Below are 25,620 nucleotides of genomic sequence, written 5' to 3'. Positions count from 1 at the left end.
AGGAACCTATGGTGAGGCGGCTGAGAGGAACGAACCAATGGGGGGCGTTCCAGAAGCCCGCCGAAAAAGGTGCTTATATTTGCATACAGGAGGCTATATAAGACCCTAATTCGCCATAGGTGTCAGGTTTTAAGATCGACTGAAGCGATACCTGAGAAGCATAAACACGGCACGGAACGTAATACTCGTTCCTCTCTCTCAGGGAACCGAGGTTACGAAAGTAACCGAGTACGTTCCCTTTCGAGAGAGGTTCCTCGTATTACGTATGGGAACACAATGTAAAGCGCCGTGTGTGCTGACTGACCCAGTATACCCAAAGCACATGTTATAAACCCCCGAGACACCGACAGAGGCGGCTTATAAGGGGAATGAAGAACCGGAAGAGTCGGTTCGTTTGAACAGCTGATCGGACATAGTCGGATCTTATGATGAATGAATAGTGCTAAGGACTAATGTGTACAGGCCAAAACGTAAGGCAATCTGTTTGCCAGGGTCAAGATAGAGCCTAGATGGAGAGAAGCCCTGCTTGTAGAGCTGGAACCTCCAACTTGTAGAATCTGATAAAAGTGGACGGAGAGGCCCAGCCTGCCGCCGCACAGATATCTTCCAAAGAAATGTCACACGACCAAGCCCAAGATGAGGCCATGCCTCTAGAGGAGTGGGCTTAAATGCCTGTAGGACAGGTTAGGTCTTAGACCTATATGCTAGTGGGACTGCATCCACTATCCAGTGTGAGAGACTGTTTCATGACAGCACAAACTTTAGTGCGGCCACCGAAGCAATGAAGAGCTGATCCGACTGCCTGAAGGGGGCGGAGCGCTCTAGATACAATCTCAATGCTCTGACTGGGCAGAATAGGTTTGCATCTTATTCTCTCTGAGACGCGGGTTAAGCAGTGAAAAGACCTGCATACTGAAGGGGTTGATAGCACTTTCAGCATAAAACCATGCCTCGGTTTGAGCACAACCTTGAAGTTGCTGGACCCAAACTCAAGACAGGAAGGGCTCACGGAGAGTGCAGGTAAGCCACCCACTCGGTTAACCGAGGCCACAGCCAGCAGAAAAACGGTTTTGAGTGATATGTGCTTCAAGCTCGTGTTCTGAAGTGGTTAGGAGGGGGAACCCTTCACGGCCTCCAAAACCATGGCGAGGTCCCAAATAGGGACCGAGGTAGGGGCAAGGCGGGCTGAATCTCCTGGCCCCTTTAAGAAAACACACAATAAGATCACTTTTCCCTAGTGAATGTGCCGCGATCAGAGCGTGGCTAGCTGCTATGGCGGAGACACACACCCCGAGTATGGAGGGGGGACGACCCGCATCCATTAGCTCTTGGAGAAAGCGAGCAGTTCCGCCAGTTCGCATGAGTGTGCATCGATGTTTCGCGTAGCACATTGGTTAGAAAACCACTGACCACTTCAAAGCAGAGCTGCCAGATAGCAGGGGCTCTAGCTTCCGAAATAGTGTTCATAACTTGTCAGAGAGGTTCCCGGATACCGTTGATGGGCCATACGTGGAGGGCCCACAGCTCGGGATTGGGATGCCAGACCTTCCCTTTCATTGGCAGAATAGGCCATGGGGCTGTGTCTGACAGCTGAAACAGTTTGGAGAACCATGTGCGGTTCTTCCAAAGTGGGGCTATTAAAAAGCACAGGCTTGCAGCTGGATCGCAATCGGAGGGAACATATAGAGGGAGTCTGGGCCAACATGGGCCAGGGCATCCCTGCGTTTGCAGAAAAAATATTGGGCAGCGTGTGCTGTGCGAGCTGACTCGTTTGCGGGTAAAGGGACCATCCCCCTGGGGACATGGGTCCTCTGGATAACATGTCCGGACCCTGATTCAGAATACCTGGCACGTAAGCCGCCCTTAGGGAGCTCAGATTGTGCTCTGCCCATAAAAGGAGATGCTTAGCCATGCAGTGAAGAGAGTCTGATCTCGGCTGCCCTAGCGATTTTATGTACATTATCAAGACGTGGTGGATCTTATGCCGTAAGACGCTCGTTGAGTCTTAAGTCTATGACAATGACTGTACTGATAAGCCTGCCCCTCGAAGGCGAATCTCAAGAATGGCCTGTAGTGGGGGTGGGGGGTTATCGTAACGTGAAGTATGCGTTTTTCAGATCTATTGAGAAAACCCAATCCCCGGGGCGAATGTGCGCGAGGATTTGTTTCACCGTCAGCACCTTGAAGCGAGCGTGTCATAAGTGCTTTGTTCAGATGCCTGGAAAATGGGCCTGAGACCGCCACCCATTTTCGGCATGAGGAATTAGCGACAGTAAAAACCTGACTCGCTAGCGTCGGGTGTACTGTTTCCGCCGCTCTCTCCTTTAACAGTCTCAATGCCTCAGCGAGAAGCACGTGACTGACACTGCTTCTTACAGAGGGCTCGACCACGGCTTGAATCGCGGGGTCTGCGAGCAAAACTGTAGCGAGAACCTCGTTTTATATGTTCAACACCCAATATTATATACCAGCAATGGCCTGCCAGGCCTGGGCTCGTAAAGCCAGGGGTTGAATTAGATTCGGGGGCTGGCCGCTTAGTAATAGGGGCCTGTTAGCCGGGTTGCTTGTGCTGTAACACTGCTTGTAACACTGTGGGGATAGTGTTAGTTTTGGCGGTGCAGGCTTTGCAGTGGGCGCGCGCCTCACATTTATATTGTGTGTGCGAGAGTGAACTTTGTGAAAAGTGCTTGGGTGCAGGAGTGCAGACTGTAAAGTGGGCACATTTCCTACATAGAAAGCTCTTTTGTGTGTAGTGTAAACAATGTGCAGTGGCGCACAACCTACGTAGAATACCCACGGTGCAAACCAGTGAGCAAATCCACAGGGGTAAACGCACACAGCATTAGTGTGCAGACGAGCGTGTTTAACACAGGCTAGTTGACTGCAATATTTCATCTCCAGTCACTTAACTTAAGGGAACTGGGAGAATGTAAGGAAGTGCAGGTGGTATGTGAGCCATTCCACAATGCCGTTATGTTCTAGTCTAGACTGAAAGCACGCATGCAGACAAGCGTGTTTGACCACAGGCTAGTTGACTGCAATAAGGCTAGTTGACTTTATATGGTGTAATCCGGCCGCGGCGGGATTTATTTGTGATTTTGTGAGGCTGAATTAACAGTGCTTATGTAGGGGTGCACACTGTGTAGTGGACACTTTGTCTACAGTGTAAAAACCTTTCCAGCCGCCTGAATAAAGGGGACTGGAAGTGATAGAGTGAAAAAAGGGCTTAGCTTGGCAGCAATTTTCCGACGCCCTTATGCTCTGACAGTGAGCACGTGCTATGACGTAAGTCGCGCTCTAGTCAGCAACGCGCTGTGGAAGGGGCGCGCGCTATCATGACAAGGCAGCCATTACAACTTCCTTGGCAGTAAGCGAGCGCTGCAGCGACATTGTTCTTGACATACCCAACAGCCCGAGCTCGCTCGTCTAACGGTAGAATGAGCACGGCGAGAGCTTCGGCTCGAGTTTGTTTATTCACTCTAGTATTCTCTGTCCGCGGCGACAGCGCGACTGAACGAGAATTGGAAGTGTGAGGAAAAACTCTGTCCGCGGCGCTTCTAGCACGGCGAGAGCTTCAGCTCGAGTTAGTTTATTCACTCTAGTATTCTCTGTCCGCGGCGATAGTGCGACTGAACGAGGGAATAGGAAGCGTGAGGAAAAACTCTGTCCGCAGCGCTTCTAGCACGGCGAGAGCTTCGGCTCGAGTTTGTTTATTCACTCTAGTATTCTCTGTCCGCGGCGATAGAGCGACAGAACGAGAGAATTGGAAGCGTGAGGAAAAACTCTGTCCGCGGCGCTTCTAGCACGGCGAGAGCTTCGGCTCGAGTTTGTTTATTCACTCTAGTATTCTCTGTCCGCGGCGATAGTGCGACTGAACGAGGGAATAGGAAGCGTGAGGAAAAACTCTGTCCGCAGCGCTTCTAGCACGGCGAGAGCTTCGGCTCGAGTTTGTTTATTCACTCTAGTATTCTCTGTCCGCGGCGATAGAGCGACAGAACGAGAGAATTGGAAGCGTGAGGAAAAACTCTGTCCGCGGCGCTTCTAGCACGGCGAGAGCTTCGGCTCGAGTTTGTTTATTCACTCTAGTATTCTCTGTCCGCGGCGACAGCGCGACTGAACGAGAATTGGAAGCGTGAGGAAAAACTCTGTCCGCGGCGCTTCTAGCACGGCGAGAGCTTCGGCTCGAGTTAGTTTATTCACTCTAGTATTCTCTGTCCGCGGCGATAGAGCGACAGAACGAGAGAATTGGAAGCGTGAGTTAAAACTCTGTCCGCGGCGCTTCTAGCACGGCGAGAGCTTCGGCTCGAGTTAGTTTATTCACTCTAGTATTCTCTGTCCGCGGCGATAGAGCGACAGAACGAGAATTGGAAGCGTGAGGAAAAACTCTGTCCGCGGCGCTTCTAGCACGGCGAGAGCTTCGGCTCGAGTTAGTTTATTCACTCTAGTATTCTCTGTCCGCGGCGATATCGCGACCGAACTAGAGAAGAGGAAGAGCGAGGAAAAACTCCGTCTGTCCGCGGCGCCTCCTCAGCGCGACGGTATAGTGACGAGAGCTTAGGCTCGAGTTCGCCTATTCACTCTAGTATTCTCTGTCCCTGTATGCAAATATAAGCACCTTTTTCGGCGGGCTTCTGAAACGCCCCCCATTGGTTCGTTCCTCTCAGCCGCCTCACCATAGGTTCCTGCAGTTGCCGCAGCCCGGCCAATCAGAGCGCTCCTCGCGCTGGGCTATGGCCGTGCAGCTCACTGCGCTTTACATAGATACCTTTATTAAAAATTTTGCTTCACATTCTCGAGAAAAGGAGTTTTTCCCATACGTAATACGAGGAACCTCTCTCGAAAGGGAACACCGGGACAGAGAAACGGAGAACAGAGAAAACACCGAGAAAGTAAGTGTCCCACACCTATATTAATATGTATTTTTACTGTATAATTATGTAGTTGTGTCTTGAAAAACACATTCAGTAGCTATGCTGATTGAAAGCTTAAGAGTTTTATACAGACGAGCTGCAGTGACCTCTCCCTGAGGAAGCAGCATCAGACGGAGTAACGTTAACGTTAACGCTTTCTCTTCCCTTCGTTAATTAATTGTTCATTCACCAAACTGTAATCTTATTGCACTACTTAATCGTTGTGTCTGATTTGTATTGGGTAGTAATCCAGATTCAAAGACACGATTGTTTCATGAACCCTTTTTTCTGAAAATGTTGACCTCATTTGTTTTGCACAGATAATGTGACCTGTCTGATGTCTCTGTCTTCAACAGCTGCATCAACATGATTTTTAACAATCCTCTAGAATGAAACCAAGGCTGACAGGTGACAGTTCTTTCTGTTCTGCAGCAAAATAGGTATGTATGTGGTATAGAAAACAGGTGTAGTTCTTGTCTAGGAAGATTATTGGTCCAAAACTATTTATTTATAATAAAGCACAAATATGACCTCTGTGCATACCAATTCAAATCACTTATTGACAGGTTTTATAGTTATGACAGCATGGTAGTTAGAAAATTATCATATAAGAATAGAAAAAAGTAAGTAAATGATGACAGAATTTAAAATTTGGGGGGAACTAATGCTTTAAAGTGATAGTTCACCTTAAAATGAAAATTAGCCCATGATTTCCTCACCCCAAAAGTCATCTTAAGTGTATATGACTTTATTTCAGACTAATATAATCAGTTATATTAAAAATGTCCTGTCTCTTCCAAGCTTTATAATGGCAGTGAATGTCTGTTTATGCTTTAAAGTCCATAAAAGTGCATCTATCATCATAAAAGATACCCACATTGCTTGAGTCAAGGGTTCCTCTTTAAGTAAATCGTTGCATACGGCCGTACTTTTGGAAGCTAGTTATTTTAGTTTATAAAGTTTAAAATATGGAAATATTTCTTACACAAACCCATCCCATTGCTTTAGAAGGCCTTTATTAAACCCCCAGAGACTTATACATAACTTTATGATTGACAGATGCACTTTTTTAAAGGATGGATGCACTATTATGATGGATGGATGGATGCACTTTTATGATGGATAGATGCACTTTTATGGATTCAAAACAGAAACAGCCATTCACTGCCATTATAAAGCTTGGAAGAGCCAGGACGGTTTTTAATATAACTCTTATTGTATTTGTCTGAAAGAAGAATGTCATATACACCTAGGATGACTTTAGGGTGAGTAAATCATAGGATAATTTTCCTTTTTAGGTGAACTATCCCTTTATCCTACTTGTTGCTGAAATGATTGAAGTACATAGGTAGGAATTTTAATATAATTGATTCATTATGGGGTCTGTTTAAAATTAATGAAAAATGTATTCTTTAAGACTGTTTAAAGTATTTCTTTATCCTCAAACTATCTTTTATTCTTGTTTGCCAGCACACCTACCATATGACTGAAAAACAGAAGAACAACTCCTCAATCAATTTCTTTATTTGTAGGACTAATACTTTTAGAATGGGTAAGTAATTCTTTCATTTTAAATATTTATGCAAAATGTATTTATCATTTTAACTTTTGGTTAATGTTTGGATATGCCTTCATGTTTAAATTTAATTGTTTTTTCTATTTGTGTTTTTAGGAGTGTTTCTATAATGCATCAAGTATGGCCCGGGGTTGGTGCTTGAAGACTACAGACTAGAACCTCCCTGGATATGGTAAGATTTAACAGAGAACTTATGAAAGAATCATGGGCACAAAAATCAAAAATAATCATAGCTTTGTTGGTATTTGGCTAACATAATTACAAATACAAAAAAAGTCAAACAAATTGTTTTCATGATTTGACAGGTAGATGTTTTCTGTTTGATTTTATACTCAGCAGATTGGGAAATCTCGGCCTATCACAAAGTCAGGAAGAAGGGAACAAAAATCATTCCAGCAGCTGACTAGTAAGTGAGATTTCTTAAAGGGATAGTTCACACAAAAATTTAAAATTCTGTCATCATTTACTCGCCCTCATGTTGTCAATGTCACGTGATTTCAGCAGTTTGACACACAATCCGAATCATAAATCAATACGCTGATTCATGACCGGTTGAATCTTTATTTGAGGTTTGAAAACAAACTTGGAAGAGAAGACAATGCCGAATAAATTCGTAGTTTTTGTTATTTTTGGATCAAAATGTATTTTAATCAAGAGATTCTAATCAACTAACCAATGTCTCATATGGACTACTGTGATGATGTTTTTATGACCTTTCTGGACATGGACAGTATAGTGTGCATACACTTAGATACGCCGTCGGACTAAATATAAAATATCTTAAACTGTGTTCTGAAGATGAACGGAGGTCTTACGGGTGTGGAACGACATTAGGGAGAGGAGTTAATGACAGACATTTCATTTTTGGGTGAACTAACTAACCCTTTAAATACAGCAAGTTTTCCACCATAAACTTGCTGTATTTATAAAATACAAATAATATTAATTGTAATTGGTCTGGTTTTGTGTTGTCTAGGCTAGGCTAGGGAACCAGCATTTCAGGATTTTTCGAGAGAGTTGGATCTGCACAACCTTTCCTGCTCTGCTGGTGAAACAACAACTATGCACTGAACTGTACTGTTAGCAACTGGACACAACCTGATCCACAGATATCCTGCAACTGTTTTTCATCTGCTGAATGTTGTGTTGACTCAAGTACTGCTGTTCTGTTGCAAAGTTGAAGGTACTGAACCAACTTCACTGACACAGGACATATATTCACTGACATGCAGGACTTGAAGTATTACACACTGCTTGATAAGCAGCTTTAATATAATTCCGATGATAGAAATGCCTATACTGTGCCTTATTCATTTATTTTAAAAGTTAACCTTCCGTGATGTAAAGGGTCTTGCTCGTTAATAAAGAACTAGTTTGTTAAAACAACTCTTTGCATTCTTTATTTTGTAACTTTACAATGAACAGACCTTTGTTGTACCATTATTTTCTCTGTGAATGTGCAGAGTTCAGTTGTGCTTAGATATTTTTGTCTATTAAAAAAAAAGTTATTCTTCATATGTTTATTTATTTTTTCCTGTAAAAAAGCATTTTCAGAACATTGCATGTAAGAAAACTGTCATGAATACACTTTAAAGTGTCATAAAATAACACTGAATGATTTAAATAACACTTTAAGAGTAAGGGAGTAACACGATTCAGAGTTAGAAATACTATTTAAAGTGTTATAATATAACACTGATTTAAATTAACACTTTAAGAGTAAGGGAGTAACACAATTCAGAGTTAAAAATACTGTATAAAGTGTTATAAAATAACACTGAATGATTTAAATTAACACTTTAAGAGTAAGGGAGCAACACATGTTTAGTGTAAAAAATACTCTTAATGGTGTTATGAAACAACACTCTAGGTGTTAAATTTTTAACACTATTATGGAGTTAAAATATTAACACTATCCAAAGTGTTATTTTAACTCTAAACTGGTGAGAATTATATAAACTCTGGAAAAGTGTTAAATTTAACACTATGGGAGTTGAAATAACACTGACGTTTTTGCTGTGTGTGAACAATGTGACCCTCAAACTCTGTAGTTGTAGCTGAGACTGGAAGAGTTTGGTCCGTGTTGTCGACATGTTGAGAAGGCGCTGTTTTCAGCGCTGAGAATACACTTTGATAGCCTAGAAATCTAGACGCACCCTAGCGGCAGCAAATCTAATCTGCCCGCGAGTGTCGTCTAGCAACTCTCAATACCCTTCCTAGCTGTAAACGCCAAATTCTGGTCGGGCCAATCACATTGTGTATAGAGTCGGTGGGGGGGGCTTAACATAATGACGACGGCCGAGTTGCTTGCGTGGTTCTAGTTAACAGAAACTGGCGAACGGCGGTCTTTCGAATCAGCTTTGACCGCGACTCTGGAAGGCTTGGAGTTAAGCTTTTCTCTGAGAAAAGAACAAAGAACGGCACTGAAGTCATTCTTAAAAAGGGAAGATGTATTCAGAGTTTTGCCGACCGGATACGGCGATTATTTAATCTATCAACCGTCTATCTATGCTATCAACGAGCTCTGTTTCACCTTCGTTGCTCTGGTTGGTTGTAGCGCTATCCTATCGCGTGCAGAGGGAGTTTGCATTTTTGTGAGCACCACCAGTAAATGGAAATAACACTTTCACAAAGGATTATGGTCACTTTTGTAATGTATACATATATAGATGGTGTCACATCAAAAGTTGTTGTGTGGGTAGTGGAGCGGGAAAGCATCATCCTGTAAGCATCACCATTCTTTTTTTCTCACACCCGAGATAAAAATTTGTAAGCAAATACACCACAGGCTACAAATATAAAGATGCCATAACAGGGTTTTTTTTCTTGCGTTTTTATCACTGAAAAGAACTAATACACAGTGAACTGGCAGAAAACCAACAGAGTAAACTAATATATTTGTACTACAATTATGTTAATTCAGTATGGATTTTTATTTGTATTGATATATGTTGTTTTGATAACAAATTGTTGTACACATACTAAATGTTGTGTCTATGTTTTGTAATTCGTAATCTTGAGAACAGTTAAACAGAAAGTGAGTCGCAGAAAATAGCAGGATAACAGGATAGCAGCATAACACAACTTATAAAAAAGGCAGAAATGTAATATATAGACTAGATGTCAAAACTCGGTAGAAGGCACTAGTTTTGCATTAATTTTTGGCCATACTACCAGAACTCACAGAAAAACTCATCTCTAACTATGCATAATTTGTTGGGTGACCACAGTGCTGGTGCCAGAACGAGCACGGGTCTTGATTTCTCGAGACATCTGACACCAGGCGCAAGGATAACAGCAGCAGATGGTGCAAAAGTCATCGCAGCATGAACCCTGAGGAAGAAAGAAAGAGTTACAATAACACAAATCAATTCATAACTTTAAATTCCATAATGGCTAAAAAAAAAAACGTTTTCTCTCCTGTATATTTCCAAACAGGAAGTTAGGATGGAGCATCCTAACCAACGGTGTGTCCCATTTTAGCCAACAGCATTTAGTACATATAAAACTAAAATCTTATATCACGATATGAGTAACTGTATTTCACAATAACAATATACAGTGAGGAAAATAAGTCTTTGAACACCCTGCAATTTTGCAAGTTCTCCCAATTAGAAATCATTGAGGGTCTGAAATAGTCATCCCTACGATGCATGTCCACTGTGAGAGACATAATCTGAAAAATAATTCAGAAATCACAATGTATGATTTTTTTTTTTTCTAGAATTCTAACCCTTTAAAATGTCCACCTCCACTACATTTATTATCCTTAATTAGATGCACCTGTTTGAGGTCGTTAGCTGCACAAAGACACCTGTCCACCCCATACAATCAGTAAGAATCCAAATACTAACATGGCCAAGACCATAGAGCTGTCCAAAGACACTAGAGACAAAATTGTACACCTCCACAAGGCTGGAAAGGGCTACGGGGAAATTGCCAAGCAGCTTGGAGAAAAAAGGTCCATTGTTGGAGCAATCATTAGTAAATGGAAGAAGCTAAACATGACTGTCAATCTCCCTCGGACTGGGGCTCCATGCAAGATCACACCTCGTGGGGTCTCAATGATCCTAAGAAAGGTGAGAAATCAGCCCAGAACTACACGGGAGGAACTGATCAATGATCTGAAAACAGCTGGGACCACCGTTTCCAAGGTTACTGTTGGTAATACACTAAGATGTCATGGTTTGAAATCATGCATGGCACGGAGGGTTCCCTGCTTAAACCAGCACATGTCCAGGCCCGTCTAAAGTTTGCCAATGACAATTTGGATAATCCAGAGGAGTCATGGGAGAAAGTCTTGTGGTCAGATGAGACCAAAATAGAACTTGTTGGTCATAATTAGGGATGCATCGGTTGACCGGCCCAAAATCTGTGTGCAAACCTGGTGAAAAACTACAGGAAACGTTTGACCTCTGTAATTGCAAACAAAGGCTACTGTACCAAATATTAACATTGATTTTCTCAGGTGTTCAAATACTTATTGGCAGCTGTATCATACAAATGAATTGTTAAAAAATCAGATATTGTGATTTCTGATTTTTTTTTTAGATTATGTCTCTCACAGTGGACATACACCTACGATGACTATTTCAGACCCCTCCATGATTTCTAAGTGGGAGAACTTGTAAAATAGCAGGGTGTTCAAATACTTGTTTTCTAGTGATGTATTAAAAATAATTAAAAAAAAAAAATCTATGTACATCCAGGGAGAAAACATGTGTCTTAGTTAAATTCCATCCAGAATAATATCAAATGTCTTATTATAACTTCAGCTGGCTTGTTATTTGAACATATACATATATCTACCTGTATTTGGATTTTAAATCTGATTATTTATACACATATACCCATGTACATCCACATATCAGTCTTCTATTTATGCAGCAAAATCAGGCCTTCTTTCTGATATATATTCCACCCACTTCCTCCATTTTTCCAAAAACATATCCTAAATTAACAATAAAAGTGATCTTTTCCATCATATAAATCTCTATAGTCGCATCTATCCAGTTATCTAATGTCGGTCTCTCCTGTTTTAACCATTTGCTTGTGATTGCCTTCTTACTGGCTGCTAAAAGTACACCCATCAGATATTTATTATCTGTTGATAATATATCTGGACATACACAACCAAAATACAATAACTTGCTCTCTAAGGGTATATCTTAAAATATGCTCAAGAGCCTCTTGTACTTCTTTCCAATATTCTTGAATATGTAGACATTCCCAAAATATATGATAATGATTTGCTTCATTACATCCGCAGTTTTGCCAACATTTTGGAGTGTTATTACTGTATTTGGCTGTTTGTATTGGTGTTATAAAATATCTAATAATATTTTTCCAACAGTAGTTAAATTAGTTGAATTTAGTGAATTAGTTGACTTCCAATGAAATTGTCATACAGTTGACCACTCTTCATCAGTAAAGACTGTTTTACTTTCTGTCATCCATTTCTCTTTTATGTAAATTGTAGAGTGTTTTCATATTTACTAAACTCTTATATATCTGAGAAACTATCTTATATCTAGTACCTGATGTGTATGTCTTCTTAAGCAAGTCTTTAATTTTAATTTTTTGGTCATAATAATTTCGAACCTGAAGGTATCTGTAAAAGTCTTGATTTTCTAGCAAAAACTTTTTCTTATATATATATCAAAGCTTAAATTTTCCCCCTTTTCAATGATGGTGCAAAAGGAAGTAATTCCCCTTTTTGCCCACATTTTAAATCTGTTATCAGACTGATTTGGGGTGAAGTCTGAGTCATAAGCAAACCATTTCAAGACTGTAATGTGCTCTGATAAATTTAATTATTTTATCACTGCTGCCCAGACATTTAAAGTAAGTTTTGTCCAAGGGTCTTCTAACTTATCTATATATTGTCGTAACTTGTTATCTGTTAATATTGCTTGTACGGGAATATTCTTTGTAATATAACTTTTCATATCTTTCCAAGGAGCATGATAATGTGTATCACACCAATTTATCATGTACGTTCATTTTAATAGCTTCAATCCTTGAACTAAAACCAAAAAAAGGGAATTAAGTTCCATCTGGTTAGGTCCTCTCTGAATCTTACAGTTAGTGGTTCAAAATTCTTTTTATGTGTTTTTTTTATGTCTTTTGTTAAGTGGAACCTAAGTATTTAAATGATTTTGTATGCCATTTTAACGAGTAAATGTTTTTAATTTTAGTAGGGGGATTATAATTGTATAAGATTATTTCTGTTTTATCAATATTTAATTTGTATCCAGAAAGCGGGCCAGAATTCTGAAATTGTTTTATAAGTTTGGGTAAAGATTCGGTTGGGTTAGTATGTCATCTGCATAGCAGGCTATTTTGTGTTCTATTCCTTTTATACGAATACAGTGAATTGTTTCATCCTGTCTGATGCTTTGTACTAATGGTTCCAGATAGAGCGCAAATACCTGAGGTGAACATGGGCATCCTTGCCTGGTACCCCTTTCCAGTATAAGTGACTTTGATAAATAACCATTGATCTTTATTTTGGCAGTCGGTGTATCGTAAAGTGCTTGTATACTTCTAATTATAATTTCGTGAAAGCCAAATTTGTGTAGAACCTTATAGAGATAGGTCCACTTAACTGAATCAAAGGCCTTTTCAGCGTCTAAACTTAAAACCATTGCTTTTAATTTGTTTCTCTTGATATGGTTCATAACTTGCAGTGTGCGCCTAATATTGTCCTGTGTCTGGCATTGACGAATAAAACCTGATTGATCTTGATTTGAGGTTGGGTAAAAATTATTCCATTCTTCTGGCCATAATTGCTGTAAATAGTCTATAATCGACATTTAATATTGATAAAGGTCTATACGATCCACATTCTAACTTATCTTTGCCTTCTTTTGGTATAACAGATATAATGGCATCCTTCCAAGATGGGGGAACTGCTGCATTCTTTAAAACCTAATTAAAAGTTTGGACTAGGTATTAGTTCTTTTTGAAATGCTTTATACCATTCCCCAGTAAATCCATCCGGTCCTGGGGACTTGTTAGATTTTAATTTAGTAATAGCCCCTTTTACTTCATCTGCTGTTATGTCTGATATCAGTGTTTTATTTTGCTCTTCAGTAAGGGTAGGTAACTCCAGATTACCTAAAAAACTGTCAATCTCGTGGGTTCTATCTTCAGGCATTTTAGAGTATAATTTTTTATAAAATCTTTCAAAAACATCTTGAATGTTTTCTTGTTTGGTTTGTATAGTATTGGTCATAGGATCCCTGATTTTGTATATTGTTTGATCTGTTTGTTGTTTTCTTAATTTCCATGCCAATACTTTTATAAATTTAGATCCATTTTCATAATATCTTTGCCTGGAGAAAATAATTGTTTTCTCTATTTCTTGAGTACACATCATATTCATTTCATTTCTCTTTTTTTATCTGTTGTAATAGTTTTGGGTCCAGCCTATCTTTATGTTCTCTTTCTAATAATTTTAATTGATGTTGTAATTTGGTTAACTCCTGTTGTTGAATTTTCTTTCTTAGTGAAGCCAATGCTATAATTTTACCTCTTAATACTGCTTTTGCAGCATATGGGAGGTGTGACCTCTTCATTATCATTATTTTCTAAATAGCAGTGGATCTCATTCTTAATATTTATTTTTAAAGGAGGTATTGTTAAGAAGGTTCAGGTTAAATTTCCATAGGGTATCCTTAGGTTTATAATCTAGGTTTATTATTAGATAAATTGGGGCATGGTCACTTATATCTATTATTCCAATATCACATCTTTTTACTCTGGTCCTGTCTTTATTAAACATCAGGAAATAATCTATCCTGGTGTAGGCATTATGTGGATGAGAAAAATGTGTATAATCTTTAGTATTCGGGTATATGTCTCTCCATACATCAATTATGCCAATATCATTCATCAATGTGTTAATCTTACGTTGGATGAGTTTATAAGTTGTTTTTTTTGTTTGAGGAGTCAAGTTCAGGTTGTAGATGTACATTTAAATCACCTCCACAAATCAATATGCCCTTTGTTTCGCAGGTCATAATTTGAAAAATCTTTTGAAAAAAGTAACATTACTACTCGGTGGAGCATAGATATTAAACAAAGTAACATATGTTCCATTCATCACTCCATGGATAGAAATAAACTGACCCTCTTTATCAGCATATTCATATTTCTTTTCAAAAATAACCTTATGGGAAATCAAAATAACAACTCCTCTCCTATGCCGTTTATGGTATGATGAGAAATAGATCTGAGTAAATCCCATTCTTTTTAATTTTTCATGCTCCGTATTATTCAGGTGTGTCTCTTGTAGATACACTATATGAGCGTTTTCTTTTTTCATTTTGCTTAAGATTTTTTTCCTTTTAACTGGGTTAAGTAAACCATTCACGTTGAAGAAAATTACTTTTACTTCGTTATTTGTTATGTCTGTTCAGTATAGTATCGACATCTAAACGATAGTAGAGGCACAGTCCCTGGTAAAACAATATAAAAAACAAAACAGAACAAGAAAATAAAAATTCTTAAGAAACTGACAAACATATTGTGCTTCCAAGATAGGGGTCTCGAACATATGACCCTGTAACAAGTTGTTGGTGGCGTCTGGCATGGAGGGGAAACCTCTTCTTCCACAGTGGTGATCGGGGCCCTCCAGTTCACCATCTTTGCACGAGATATAAAAGAACATACCTTACGTGTCCGACGTAATGTGCTGTCATTCAGTAATACCGGGAGAGAAGTTAAATCAGAGTCAATCTAATGATTTACTGTCCAAACAGGTAGATAATACACTGCATTTTCTTTCTTTTTTTGTTGTTTTTTCCTTGCAGTCTCAAATTATCTTCTATATGCCTGTAGGCGTTCCCTGATGTCTGTCGATCTCGGACCCTTTTTACCTCTTGTCTTCTGCTTTGAAACAGTTTCCCAAGACGTGCGTTCGAGTTGTTCCATTAGTGATTCCATCCGCAATGGTTTTTCCACGCGGAACCCTCTTTTTACCATATCCAGGTATGCCTCTTCAGCTGTGTGGTAGATGTAGGTCCCATCCTCATAAACACACGAAGTCTTGCTGGATAAGGGGTTTGAAATCGAATCCTCTTCTCTTTCAGCACTTTTTTCACCTCTGAAGAACCGCAGGAGGATAATCATGATCGAAGTAGATTTTTTGTTGGCCGACAAGAATATACTTTTTCGCCCAGGCCTTCCGGATCACTTCTTCTTTCATTTTGTACCTGAGGAACTTCACTATAATCGACCTGGGTCTCGCGTTCACCCCAGGTTTGGGTACAAGTGCCCGGTGTGCTCTCTCCACATACAGTTCTGTATCCGGAGGGAAATCCAAAGTGTCTTGCAGGAGTTGTTCAACGTAGTCAGTCATGGAATTTCTCTCGGCGTCTTCTGGCACATTATATATTCTTATATTATCTCTTCTTGACCTGCCTTCTTGATCAATCTGTTTGCTTTCCAGCTGCGCCAGCATTTTTATCATTTTTTGCATGGTCTCTTCCACGTTTTGCATTCGTGTGTCAATTTCTTCAATGCGATCTTCTGCGTGACCAATTCTTTGGTTTGTCTTGTTTAATTCGGTCTTGATTTCATCCTGCTGATGATTGTTCTCTTTGCGAAAGTTTTGAATTTCCTCCAAAATTCGTTCCAGACTGATCTGTGTGTTATCAAGGTGTGACTGCTGTTGATTAGCATCTTGCTTTTGTGCTAACGCATGTGTTGCGCCAGCTGCTCCTTGCGGTCTATCTTCAGTTTCCAGAGCCTCTGAGTAGGTATTCCTGCTCTTCTCTCTTGTTTCCATTGTTGTCCCACTATACTTTGCTTTAAAGAATTTTTTTTCTTTTTTTCTAAAGGTTTAGTGAGACTTAATATAAACCGTCGGAGGAGACGATGAACTATGCTGCCATTCCCTCAGTCGCCAGAAGCCCACAGTTATTTTTGCTTTAAAAAAGGTTATGATATCAACAGTTTTGATACCACTGAAATTTCATCACTCTTATCACCATTTTCGTAATTTTAAAAACTAATACTAACATAAAAAAACTCTCAAGCTTACTGAAGAAAAGAGTATATAGTACATAGTACCAACTATGATACATCTAACTATATGTAACTTGCAGCACAGCATCATCACATGAGTGTAACCGGGTTAGAGAAGATAGTATTTACCGGTTGAACAAATTTCTAGAGGTTAATCGCATCTATCGGTATATCATGCACCGGTTTTTCGGTATAAAATGTCATTACTCACGTATGGAGCAAAAACAACGCAACCTCTGCGTCTGTTTTCACCCCTTTCCGCTTCAGTCTCTCCAGTGCTGGAAAGCTTTTCTAATATTAACGTGGATCCTAAAGCTCTTGGCTTACTCTCTTTTCCCCCATCTTGATTGGACACGCCCCCTACTGCTGATTGGCTCACTCTCTTCTCCCCCGTCATGAATGGACACACCCCCTACTGCTGATTGGCTCACTCTCTTCTCCCCCGTCATGAATGGACACACCCCCTACTGCTGATTGGCTCACTCTCTTCTCCCCCGTCATGAATGGACACACCCCCTACTGCTGATTGGCTCACTCTCTTCTCCCCCATCATGAATGGACACACCCCCTACTGCTGATTGGCTCACTCTCTTCTCCCCCATCATGAATGGGCACGCCCCCTACTGCTGATTGGCTCACTCTCTTCTCCCCCATCATGAATGGGCACGCCCCCTACTGCTGATTGGCTCACTCTCTTCTCCCCCATCATGAATGGGCATGCCCCCTACTGCTGATTGGCTCACTCTCTTCTCCCCCATCATGAATGGACACACCCCCTACTGCTGATTGGCTCACTCTCTTCTCCCCCATCATGAATGGGCACGCCCCTACTGCTGATTGGCTCACTCTCTTCTCCCCCATCATGAATGGGCACGACCCCTACTGCTGATTGGCTCACTCTCTTCTCCCCCATCATGAATGGGCACGCCCCCTACTGCTGATTGGCTCACTCTCTTCTCCCCCATCATGAATGGGCACGCCCCCTACTGCTGATTGACTACAAATATGTTGTGCTACTCAGTCTGATCCATTTTTAACGATGTTTTTCAGAAATCGCTAACTGCACCTTTAAACAGGTGGACCCTGCAACAGCATAGCTTAGAGTTGACAAATTACTGCCTGATGAAAAATTAAGCTTTTTAAACTGATTTATATTTTGTTGGAAAACGCTCTTTTAATGCTCCAATGCTCTTTTAATGAAGATCTATTTTTAATATATGTTTAGGTAAAGCTTAAGATAATAAGCCTCTCGTTTCGACTTAAAAAGGGTTTAATTACAAAGAAAAGTAGGCTAAAATGCTAAACTAGTGCACACTTTGAAAAAAAAACATTACAAAAAAAAACAGTATACTGAGATCTGAGCACACCACTGTATATGCTAATCAACTGTTGGTTTTAGGCTAGTAAGAGAGGATTGTTGTGGGCCTTTTGATTCCTGACATGTTTTTGGTAAGTAAACAGTTTAAGTTATTTAGATGCACAAATTATAGCATTCACATGAAGCTACACACTCAAAGTAGCCATGTATTGTGAAGTAGGTCAAAGTTCAGATGGATCAGCTTCCTGTATGAGGTGCACATGGTTTAAAACCAAAGTCATAGGACAATTCAATCATTAATAAAGGTTTATGGAGCCTCTGATAGAGATGCCATGCTTAAGTGGGTTTATTGTATTTACACAGACTTTAATGTGGCCATGACGTACATCCGTAAAGGAGCTTTTAATCCTTTAGAAAATGTAAGATTGTGTTGGTTATGAAACAACTGTCACACTATTTGAATTTTCCCAGTAAATATATGAACATCTGTTCTTCAGTTCTGTATTACAACTGAAAGTAATAAACCGCATACAAATGGGGAAGTGAAGAGTAGAGTCGTTTTGTGTGTGTGTTTGGCGTGTGTGTGTGTGTGTGTGTGTGTGTGTGTGTGTGTGTGTGCTTGTTTTTGTGACATATCAGGACAAAAACGTGTATAATAACATGTGTATGACATAGGTATTACAGAAAATGGTGACATATCAGGACATTACCCCATGTCCCCACTTTTCAAAATGCTTATAAATCACACAGGATGAGTTTTTTTGAAAAAGTAAAAATGCAGAATGTTTCCTGTGATGGGTAGGTTTAGGGGTAGGGGCAGTGTAAGGGGATAGAAAGTACGGTTTGTACAGTATAAAAACCATTACGCCTATGGAATGTCCCCACAATTCACAAAAACAAACATGTGTGTGTGTGTGTGTGTGTGTGTGTGTGTGTGTGTGTGTGTGTGTGTGTGTGTGTGTGTGTGTGTGTGTGTGTGTGTGTGTGTGTTCGTTTTAATTAGCAGACCTATTTCAGAACATTTTAGCAATTGGAATAAAATATGAAAAAATGCATCCTTGACGTGTTGGTCCACATCTACATTACTTTTCATTTTTTACATGAAAGATATTTATAGAAAAAAATGTGTCTTTGTTCATAGAATTGAAGTTTTTGGACCAATGGATCCACCTTAAATGAACAAAAACAGCTGAAACATTCTTCAAATGATCTTGTTTTGTGTATCACAGATAAATAATATAGTATCAATTAGTGCTGTCAAAATTAGCGAGTTAAGGTATGCGATTATTTTTGTCAGTTGAACGCATTAAAAATATTGAATGCAATTAAAGCAGCATCCGTTTTTCTATCATCCTTTGGCTAGCGTTACATTATGATCATCCTCTTATTCATGCAAATGCTTTAAAACCCTTTCCGCAGCCTAATAAAAACAGTTGCTGTGTTGCCTTTCATTAATGTGAATCAAAGAAGAAAGGCAACAGAGAAACATTTTAGCTTTAGCAAGGATTAATCTATATTTCATTTATAATTTATGCACTTAATGCGTTTGAAAATTCAATTTCTCTATATATCTAACAGCTAGGAAGACCACAGGTAAATATAACATGTATTATAATGGGTTTATATGAAGATTGTTTTAAGTTCACTTAAATTAAAAGTTGATATTTTTTAAAGCATAATAAATGTTGAAGTTGATAGCTTTCAATCATACTCTAATGTTGAATGTCTATCATTAATGTTTAATAAAATCACTTTCATAGAGACATCAGTAGCAGTATTAGTATCAGTGATACTGACCTTCATTTATAAATAGATGCCATTACAACATGTCTATGTTGTTTCTACATACATTTGGAAAGTGAAACATTTATAAATATATATTTTTTAACTCTGGTGTTTTTAATTGTGATTAATTACAGACAAAATGCGTGATTATTAATTAGTTTTTTTAAGAATACAACTGTATAATATAAAATTACATCAATTATTCTTGAACTGAACAAAGTATTTAAAGGGGGAAAGTTACATTAAAAACATACATTTTTTAAAGTAGTAAAAGTGGATTCGGACACGCCCTAAGAGCACCTGCGCCATGCGCTTCAGACCATGTGCTCAGATCCTTACAATAGGGCCACAGATGTTAACATTTATAAGTGAAATACATTTTGACATTAAATTACAGTACTTAGTAATAATGCAATACTGTCATACAGCGGTAGGCGTAATGCTATACTAAGTAATCAATTACTGTAATATAATTACTCTTAATTTTTTAATAATTAGTTACTCTTAATGATGAATGTCTATCGTTAATGTTTAATAAAATCACTTTCATAGAGACATCAGTGGCAGTATTAGTATCAGCGATACTGACCTTCATTCAGAAACAGATGCCATTACAACATGTCTATGTTGTTTCTACATTCATTTGGAGAGTAAATGTGTAAACATTATTACAATATATATATTTTTTAAACTCTGGTGTTTTTAATTGTGATTATTTACATAAATTATTCTCAATGGGGGAATGTTACATTAAAAACATTCATTTTTTAAACTACCTTTCAGACACGCCCTAAGAGCACCTGCGCCATGCGCTTCAGACCATGTGCTCAGATCCTTACAATAGGGCCACAGATGTTAACATTTATAAGTTAAATACATTTTGACATTAAATTACAGTACTTAGTAGTAATGCAATACACTCTCACACACTGTTGGGTGTCATGCATTACTAAGTAATCAATTACTGCAATATAATTATTCTTAATTTTTGAATAATTAGTTACTAATGTAACTGCATTAAACACTTTATTGAACATTTTAATATTTAAGATCAAAAATGTAATGTTTAATAATGTTAAAATGTATTTTTTTTGTAATGTAACCTCCCTTTAAATACTTTGTTCAGTTTAAGAATAATGTATCTTATATTATCAATGTGAAATGATTAAAAGAGCACTTTCATCTCTATACTTGAGTTGTTCAACTGGTTGAAATGGGATTTAGAAAGTAACTAGTAAAAAATTATGCAATACTTTTTAGAGAGCGAGAGAGTAATCAGTACAGAAATCATAATAGGTAGCTAGTGATTCATTCCCTTTTCAGAGTAACTTACCCAACACTGCACACATTATACACGTCATACAGGAAACAACATGAAGCAGGTGAGAAAACTATCCCGTCTTTGTTTATATTTACAGGTGATCTATCCCTTTAAGACTGTATACCTAAGTTTTAAATGCAATGTTACTAACAACATCATCATACTGTTTGAAGAGCAACACCAACATATTATAGCATGTACAGGTCCTTCTAAAAAAAATAGCATATTGTGATAAAGTTCATTATTTGTCATAATGTAATGATAAAAATTAAACTTTCATATATTTTAGATTCATTGCACTACAACTGAAATATTTCAGGTCTTTTATTGTTTTAAAACTGATGATTTTGGCATACAGCTCATGAAAACCCAAAATTCCCATCTCAAAAAATTTGCATATCATGAAAAGGTTCTCTAAACGAGCTATTAACCTAATCATCTGAATCAACTAATTAACTCTAAACACCTGCAAAAGATTCCTGAGGCTTTTAAAAACTCCCAGCCTGGTTCATTACTCAAAACCGCAATCATGAGTAAGACTGCCGACCCGACCCTGTCCAGAAGGCCATCATTGACACCCTCAAGCGAGAGGGTAAGACACAGAAAGAAATTTCTGCACGAATAGGCTGTTCCCAGAGTGCTGTATCAAGGCACATCAGTGGGAAGTCTGTGGGAAGGAAAAAGTGTGGCAAAAAACGCTGCACAACAAAAAGAGGTGACCGGACCCTGAGGAAGATTGTGGAGAAGGACCGATTCCAGACCTTGGGGGACCTGTGGAAGCAGTGGACTGAGTCTGGAGTAGAAACATCCAGAGCCACCGTGCACAGGCGTGTGCAGGAAATGGGCGACAGGTGCCGCATTCCCCAGGTCAAGACACTTTTGGGCTACAGAGAAGCAGCACTGGACTGTTGCTCAGGGGTCCAAAGAACTTTTTTCGGATGAAAGCAAATTTTGCATATCATTTGGAAATCAAGGTGCCAGAGTCTGAAGGAAGACTGGGGAGAAGGAAATGCCAAAATGCCTGAAGTCCAGTGTCAAGTACCCACAGTCAGTGATGGTCTGGGGTGCCATGTCAGCTGCTGGTGTTGGTCCACTGTGTTTTATCAAGGGCAGGGTCAATACAGCTAGCTATCAGGAGATTTTGGAGCACTTCATGTTTCCATCTGCTGAAAAGCTTTATGGAGATGAAGATTTGGTTTTTCAGCACGACCTGGCACCTGCTCACGGTGCCAAAACCACTGGTAAATGGTTTACTGACCATGGTATTACTGTGCTCAATTGGCCTGCCAACTCTCCTGACCTGAACCCCATAGAGAATCTGTGGGATATTGTGAAGAGAAAGTTGAGAGACGCAAGACCCAACACTCTGGATGAGCTTAAGGCCGCTATCGAAGCATCCTGGGCCTCCATCACACCTCAGCAGTGCCACAGGCTGATCGCCTCCATGCCACGCCGCATTGAAGCGTCATTTCTGCAAAAGGATTCCCGACCAAGTATTGAGTGCATAACTGAACATAATTATTGGAAGGTTGACTTTTTTTGTATTAAAAACACTTTTCTTTTATTGTTCGGATGAAATATGCTAATTTTTTGAGATAGTAATTTTGGGTTTTCATGAGCTGTATGCCAAAATCATCAGTATTAAAACAATAAAAGACCTGAAATATTTCAGTTGGTGTGCAATGAATCTAAAATATATGAAAGTTTAATTTTTATCTTTACATTATGGAAAATCATGAACTTTATCACAATATGCTAATTTTGATAAGGACCTGTATGTGTTCTGTGTAGATTGCAGAAGCCTTTTCTTCGCCAGAATAGATGGCTACTTTTACTTCACAATAATTGTATTGATGTTGTTTGTGGCATTTTTGGTCAATTTGTGAGTGCAAACAACAAATGAACAAACAGGAAGTTGTAAGCGGTTATCTCCTCGTGTGAGCTCTTGCCACATCCATTAGTCTTTCTTCTATAAATCATGCATATCCTGACTTCACATGTGTGCGTCTGTGTGTGTGTTTGTAAACTCACATGAATGTTGTATTGTTCTCTCATCTTCTGGCGAAGGCAGCAGGATACCACCAAGCAGCAGTCCAGCAATGGCATGCAGAAACACCAACCGAACTGAGACACAGTCTGACACTGCATGCATGGGAAACACCATAGGGCACAGCAACCTGGCACACACACACACACACACACACATTCCATTGGCGTAATGGTTTTTATAGGCTAAAGTACAAACCGTATTTTCTATCCCCTTACACTGCCCCTACCCCTAAACCTACCCATCACACACACACACACACACACACACACACACACACACACACACTGCCCCTACCCCTAAACCTACCCATCACAGGAAACATTCTGCATTGCTACTTTCTAAAAAAAACTCCTTCTGTGCGATTTATAAGCATTTTGAAAAGTGGGGACATGGCCAATGTCCTCATATTTCACCCTCTTCTTGTAATACCTGTGTCATACCTGTGTCATTATACACATTTGTGTCCTCATTTGTCACAAAAACATGCCCACACACACAAACACACACACACAAACACACACACACACAACTAGTTACTATCTACATCTCGGTCCAAAGGTGAAGGTTGAAAAGATCTTAAAATTTTAGCGCTGAATTTTTTCACTATAACCAGAACAGAAACCATGAATGCAGTGATTGAAAACTTTACACTGAAGCCAACAACATAATCTCACCAAGTCCGTTCGTTCGTTCTTTTTTTTTTTTTACTTAGTGCTTTGTAAGAGCAAAGCGGTGCCAGCTTTTTTCCCCCAGAACTTTTTTTTTTTTGTGTTTCTCTAAAACTGATGATGCAACCTTAAAACAGGAAGACTGGATTGCACATTGAAACCAAAAAAAAGGGGAACTGAGTTTATTGTGTCAGTAGGTGACTTACAAGTGCCCATATCAGAGCAACAGTCACAGATGCCTGTAGTCCAGGTGCCGGAGGAGACATGCTGGGTTGTCACAACCGTAGTAGAATGAGCCATGACTGCAAAGAAAAAGTATGGAAGGGGAGAGAGAGAGAGGGGTGTGGGGGATAAATTACTGTAGAGATTACATTTTCACGCTTTATTCATTAGAATTAAGTGAATTCAGGTTGAATTGGGACACTTTTTTTCCACAAAAGTAATTTCAATGGCAAAAAGTCCCCCTGAATTCACTACACATGTTTCGAGTTGCAGACACATTTTTGCTAACATCCTTTGGGGGGGCTCCCATTTCACTTTTTTATTCAACACAGCCTTGTTTCCTGTTAAATTTAACCTGTTATTAACTCCCTTTAAAGTTTTACAGATTTGTAGGTGACTAGTGAACTTAAACGTGAATCTAGATAAAATACTATTCAACAAATTCAACATTTTCTTTTTAAAAGCTTGCTATGATGCGATCAAAGCGTAAAAGTTTTCTGATCAAACGACACGGAGATGAGCATCTCATTGCGCATTTAGCAGGCGACCCCTTGAAGATTTATATTCGATGAAAACGTTAAATTGTTTGAGAGAACTCTAAACCAGCATTAAACATTCGATACATTAGTAAGAAATGTGTCATCTACCTTTGCTTTCAGGTTGGAGACGTGTAGAGCTTGGTGGTCTGCAGGAAAATGAAACCTATGAAGGCTCTTTACTGCAAATGAAGCGTCATCCACTGTTTGTTTTAGTGCTCGACACAAAGAAGGCGTATCAAATTGTAATAAATTCCTGTAAGTCGTCGTGATATAAGATTTCGATAGAGGTATTCAATGCGTCAAAACTGTTAATGATTATAGAAAAAAAAATATTATTTTAATGCGTGTAAAATAGTTTGTTTACAATTATATATTTTATTGGTGGAGGTGATTTCTCCATTTATAATGTTCCTAAAGGGTTAGTTTACTCAGTTCTGTCATCATTTAAAGTTGCTCTAAACCTATACAGGTTTCTTTGTTCTGTTGAACACAAAAGAAGATATTTTGAAGAATGTTGGCCACATCCTTTCTGGTTTTCACAAGTGTTTGGTTACCCATTTGTACATGTGTGTGTGTGAATTTGTGTGTCCTTGTTTATATTACATTGTGGGAACCAAATGTCCCCATAAGGATAGTAAAACCTGAGATTACCTACATTGTGGGGACAAGCCAGCGGTAGGTTTGGGTAGGGTAGGTTTAGGGGCAGCTGGGCAGTGTGGGGATAGAAAAATACAGTTTGTACATTATAAAACCATTACGTCTATGGAGAGTCCCCACAAAGATAGTGAACCAGGCGTTTGTGTGTGTGTATATAAATTAATGATGATTTTTTTTTTTTTTTTTTTTTGGGTAAAATATCCCTTGAAATCAACACCCAACCAACTAATCAGATTTCAGGGACAAGTTTGCAGTTTATGTCGCGGTTTAGGCTGAAACCCAGGGTTAGGTGCTTCTACGCCAGCGTGATCCACCTATTTCCCTCTGGTTTTAGGGATAATGTATGGGTAGGGGACTCTAACCAGCAAATGAGGCGGGTGTGCAATGAGACCACACCTAGGCCAGAGAAGTGATGTTTACACTCACAGCTCTTACTGGCCTATGTCCATTACACTCACCCTCCTAAACCTCACTCCCACCTGGTTCACGGCACCAAATGTAACCGGTCCTGCTTAACGCACTCCAAGCGGGATTCGAACCGC

At 39.4% G+C, this 25,620-nt stretch overlaps 1 protein-coding gene and 1 long non-coding RNA gene across 5 annotated transcripts; one reads left to right on the top strand and one right to left on the bottom strand.

Moving 5' to 3' along the window:
- Positions 1 to 4,845: 4,845 nt before the first annotated feature.
- Positions 4,846 to 7,847, top strand: LOC137086424 (uncharacterized). Of its 4 annotated transcripts, none has more exons than XR_010907514.1 (6): positions 4,846 to 4,889; positions 5,267 to 5,350; positions 6,381 to 6,462; positions 6,583 to 6,658; positions 6,826 to 6,896; positions 7,463 to 7,847. It is a non-coding gene; the product is annotated as an uncharacterized lncRNA (long non-coding RNA). The 4 variants fall into 4 exon arrangements; XR_010907513.1 differs by having other exon boundaries at positions 6,823 to 6,892; positions 7,468 to 7,847; XR_010907512.1 differs by having other exon boundaries at positions 6,823 to 6,896.
- A 295-nt stretch (positions 7,848 to 8,142) lies between these two features.
- ponzr1 (plac8 onzin related protein 1) lies at positions 8,143 to 24,669 on the bottom strand. The gene is made up of 4 exons (XM_067446182.1): positions 24,530 to 24,669; positions 23,867 to 23,962; positions 22,974 to 23,119; positions 8,143 to 9,819 (listed from the first exon to the last, which is right to left on the bottom strand). Exons 2-4 carry the CDS (start codon positions 23,958 to 23,960, stop codon positions 9,685 to 9,687), a joined length of 375 nt encoding a protein of 124 aa, XP_067302283.1. The 5' UTR covers positions 23,961 to 23,962; positions 24,530 to 24,669; the 3' UTR covers positions 8,143 to 9,684.
- Between the last annotated feature and the right edge of the window lie 951 nt (positions 24,670 to 25,620).

Source organism: Pseudorasbora parva, chromosome 1, assembly GCF_024679245.1.
Source record: "Pseudorasbora parva isolate DD20220531a chromosome 1, ASM2467924v1, whole genome shotgun sequence".
Taxonomy (NCBI): Eukaryota; Metazoa; Chordata; class Actinopteri; order Cypriniformes; family Gobionidae; genus Pseudorasbora; species Pseudorasbora parva.
This window is presented reverse-complemented; position numbering and strand designations above follow the sequence as displayed.

Excerpts from the sequence above, each read along its gene's own strand:
- ponzr1 (XM_067446182.1), bottom strand. The coding sequence starts at position 23,960 with ATGGCTCATTCTACTACGGTTGTGACAACCCAGCATGTCTCCTCCGGC. Across the intron at positions 23,120-23,866 it reads TTGCTCTGATATGGGCACTT|GTTGCTGTGCCCTATGGTGT; the intron begins GTAAGTCACCTA and ends TGTGTGTGCCAG. Across the intron at positions 9,820-22,973 it reads GAGAACAATACAACATTCAT|GGTTCATGCTGCGATGACTT; the intron begins GTGAGTTTACAA and ends TTTCTTCCTCAG.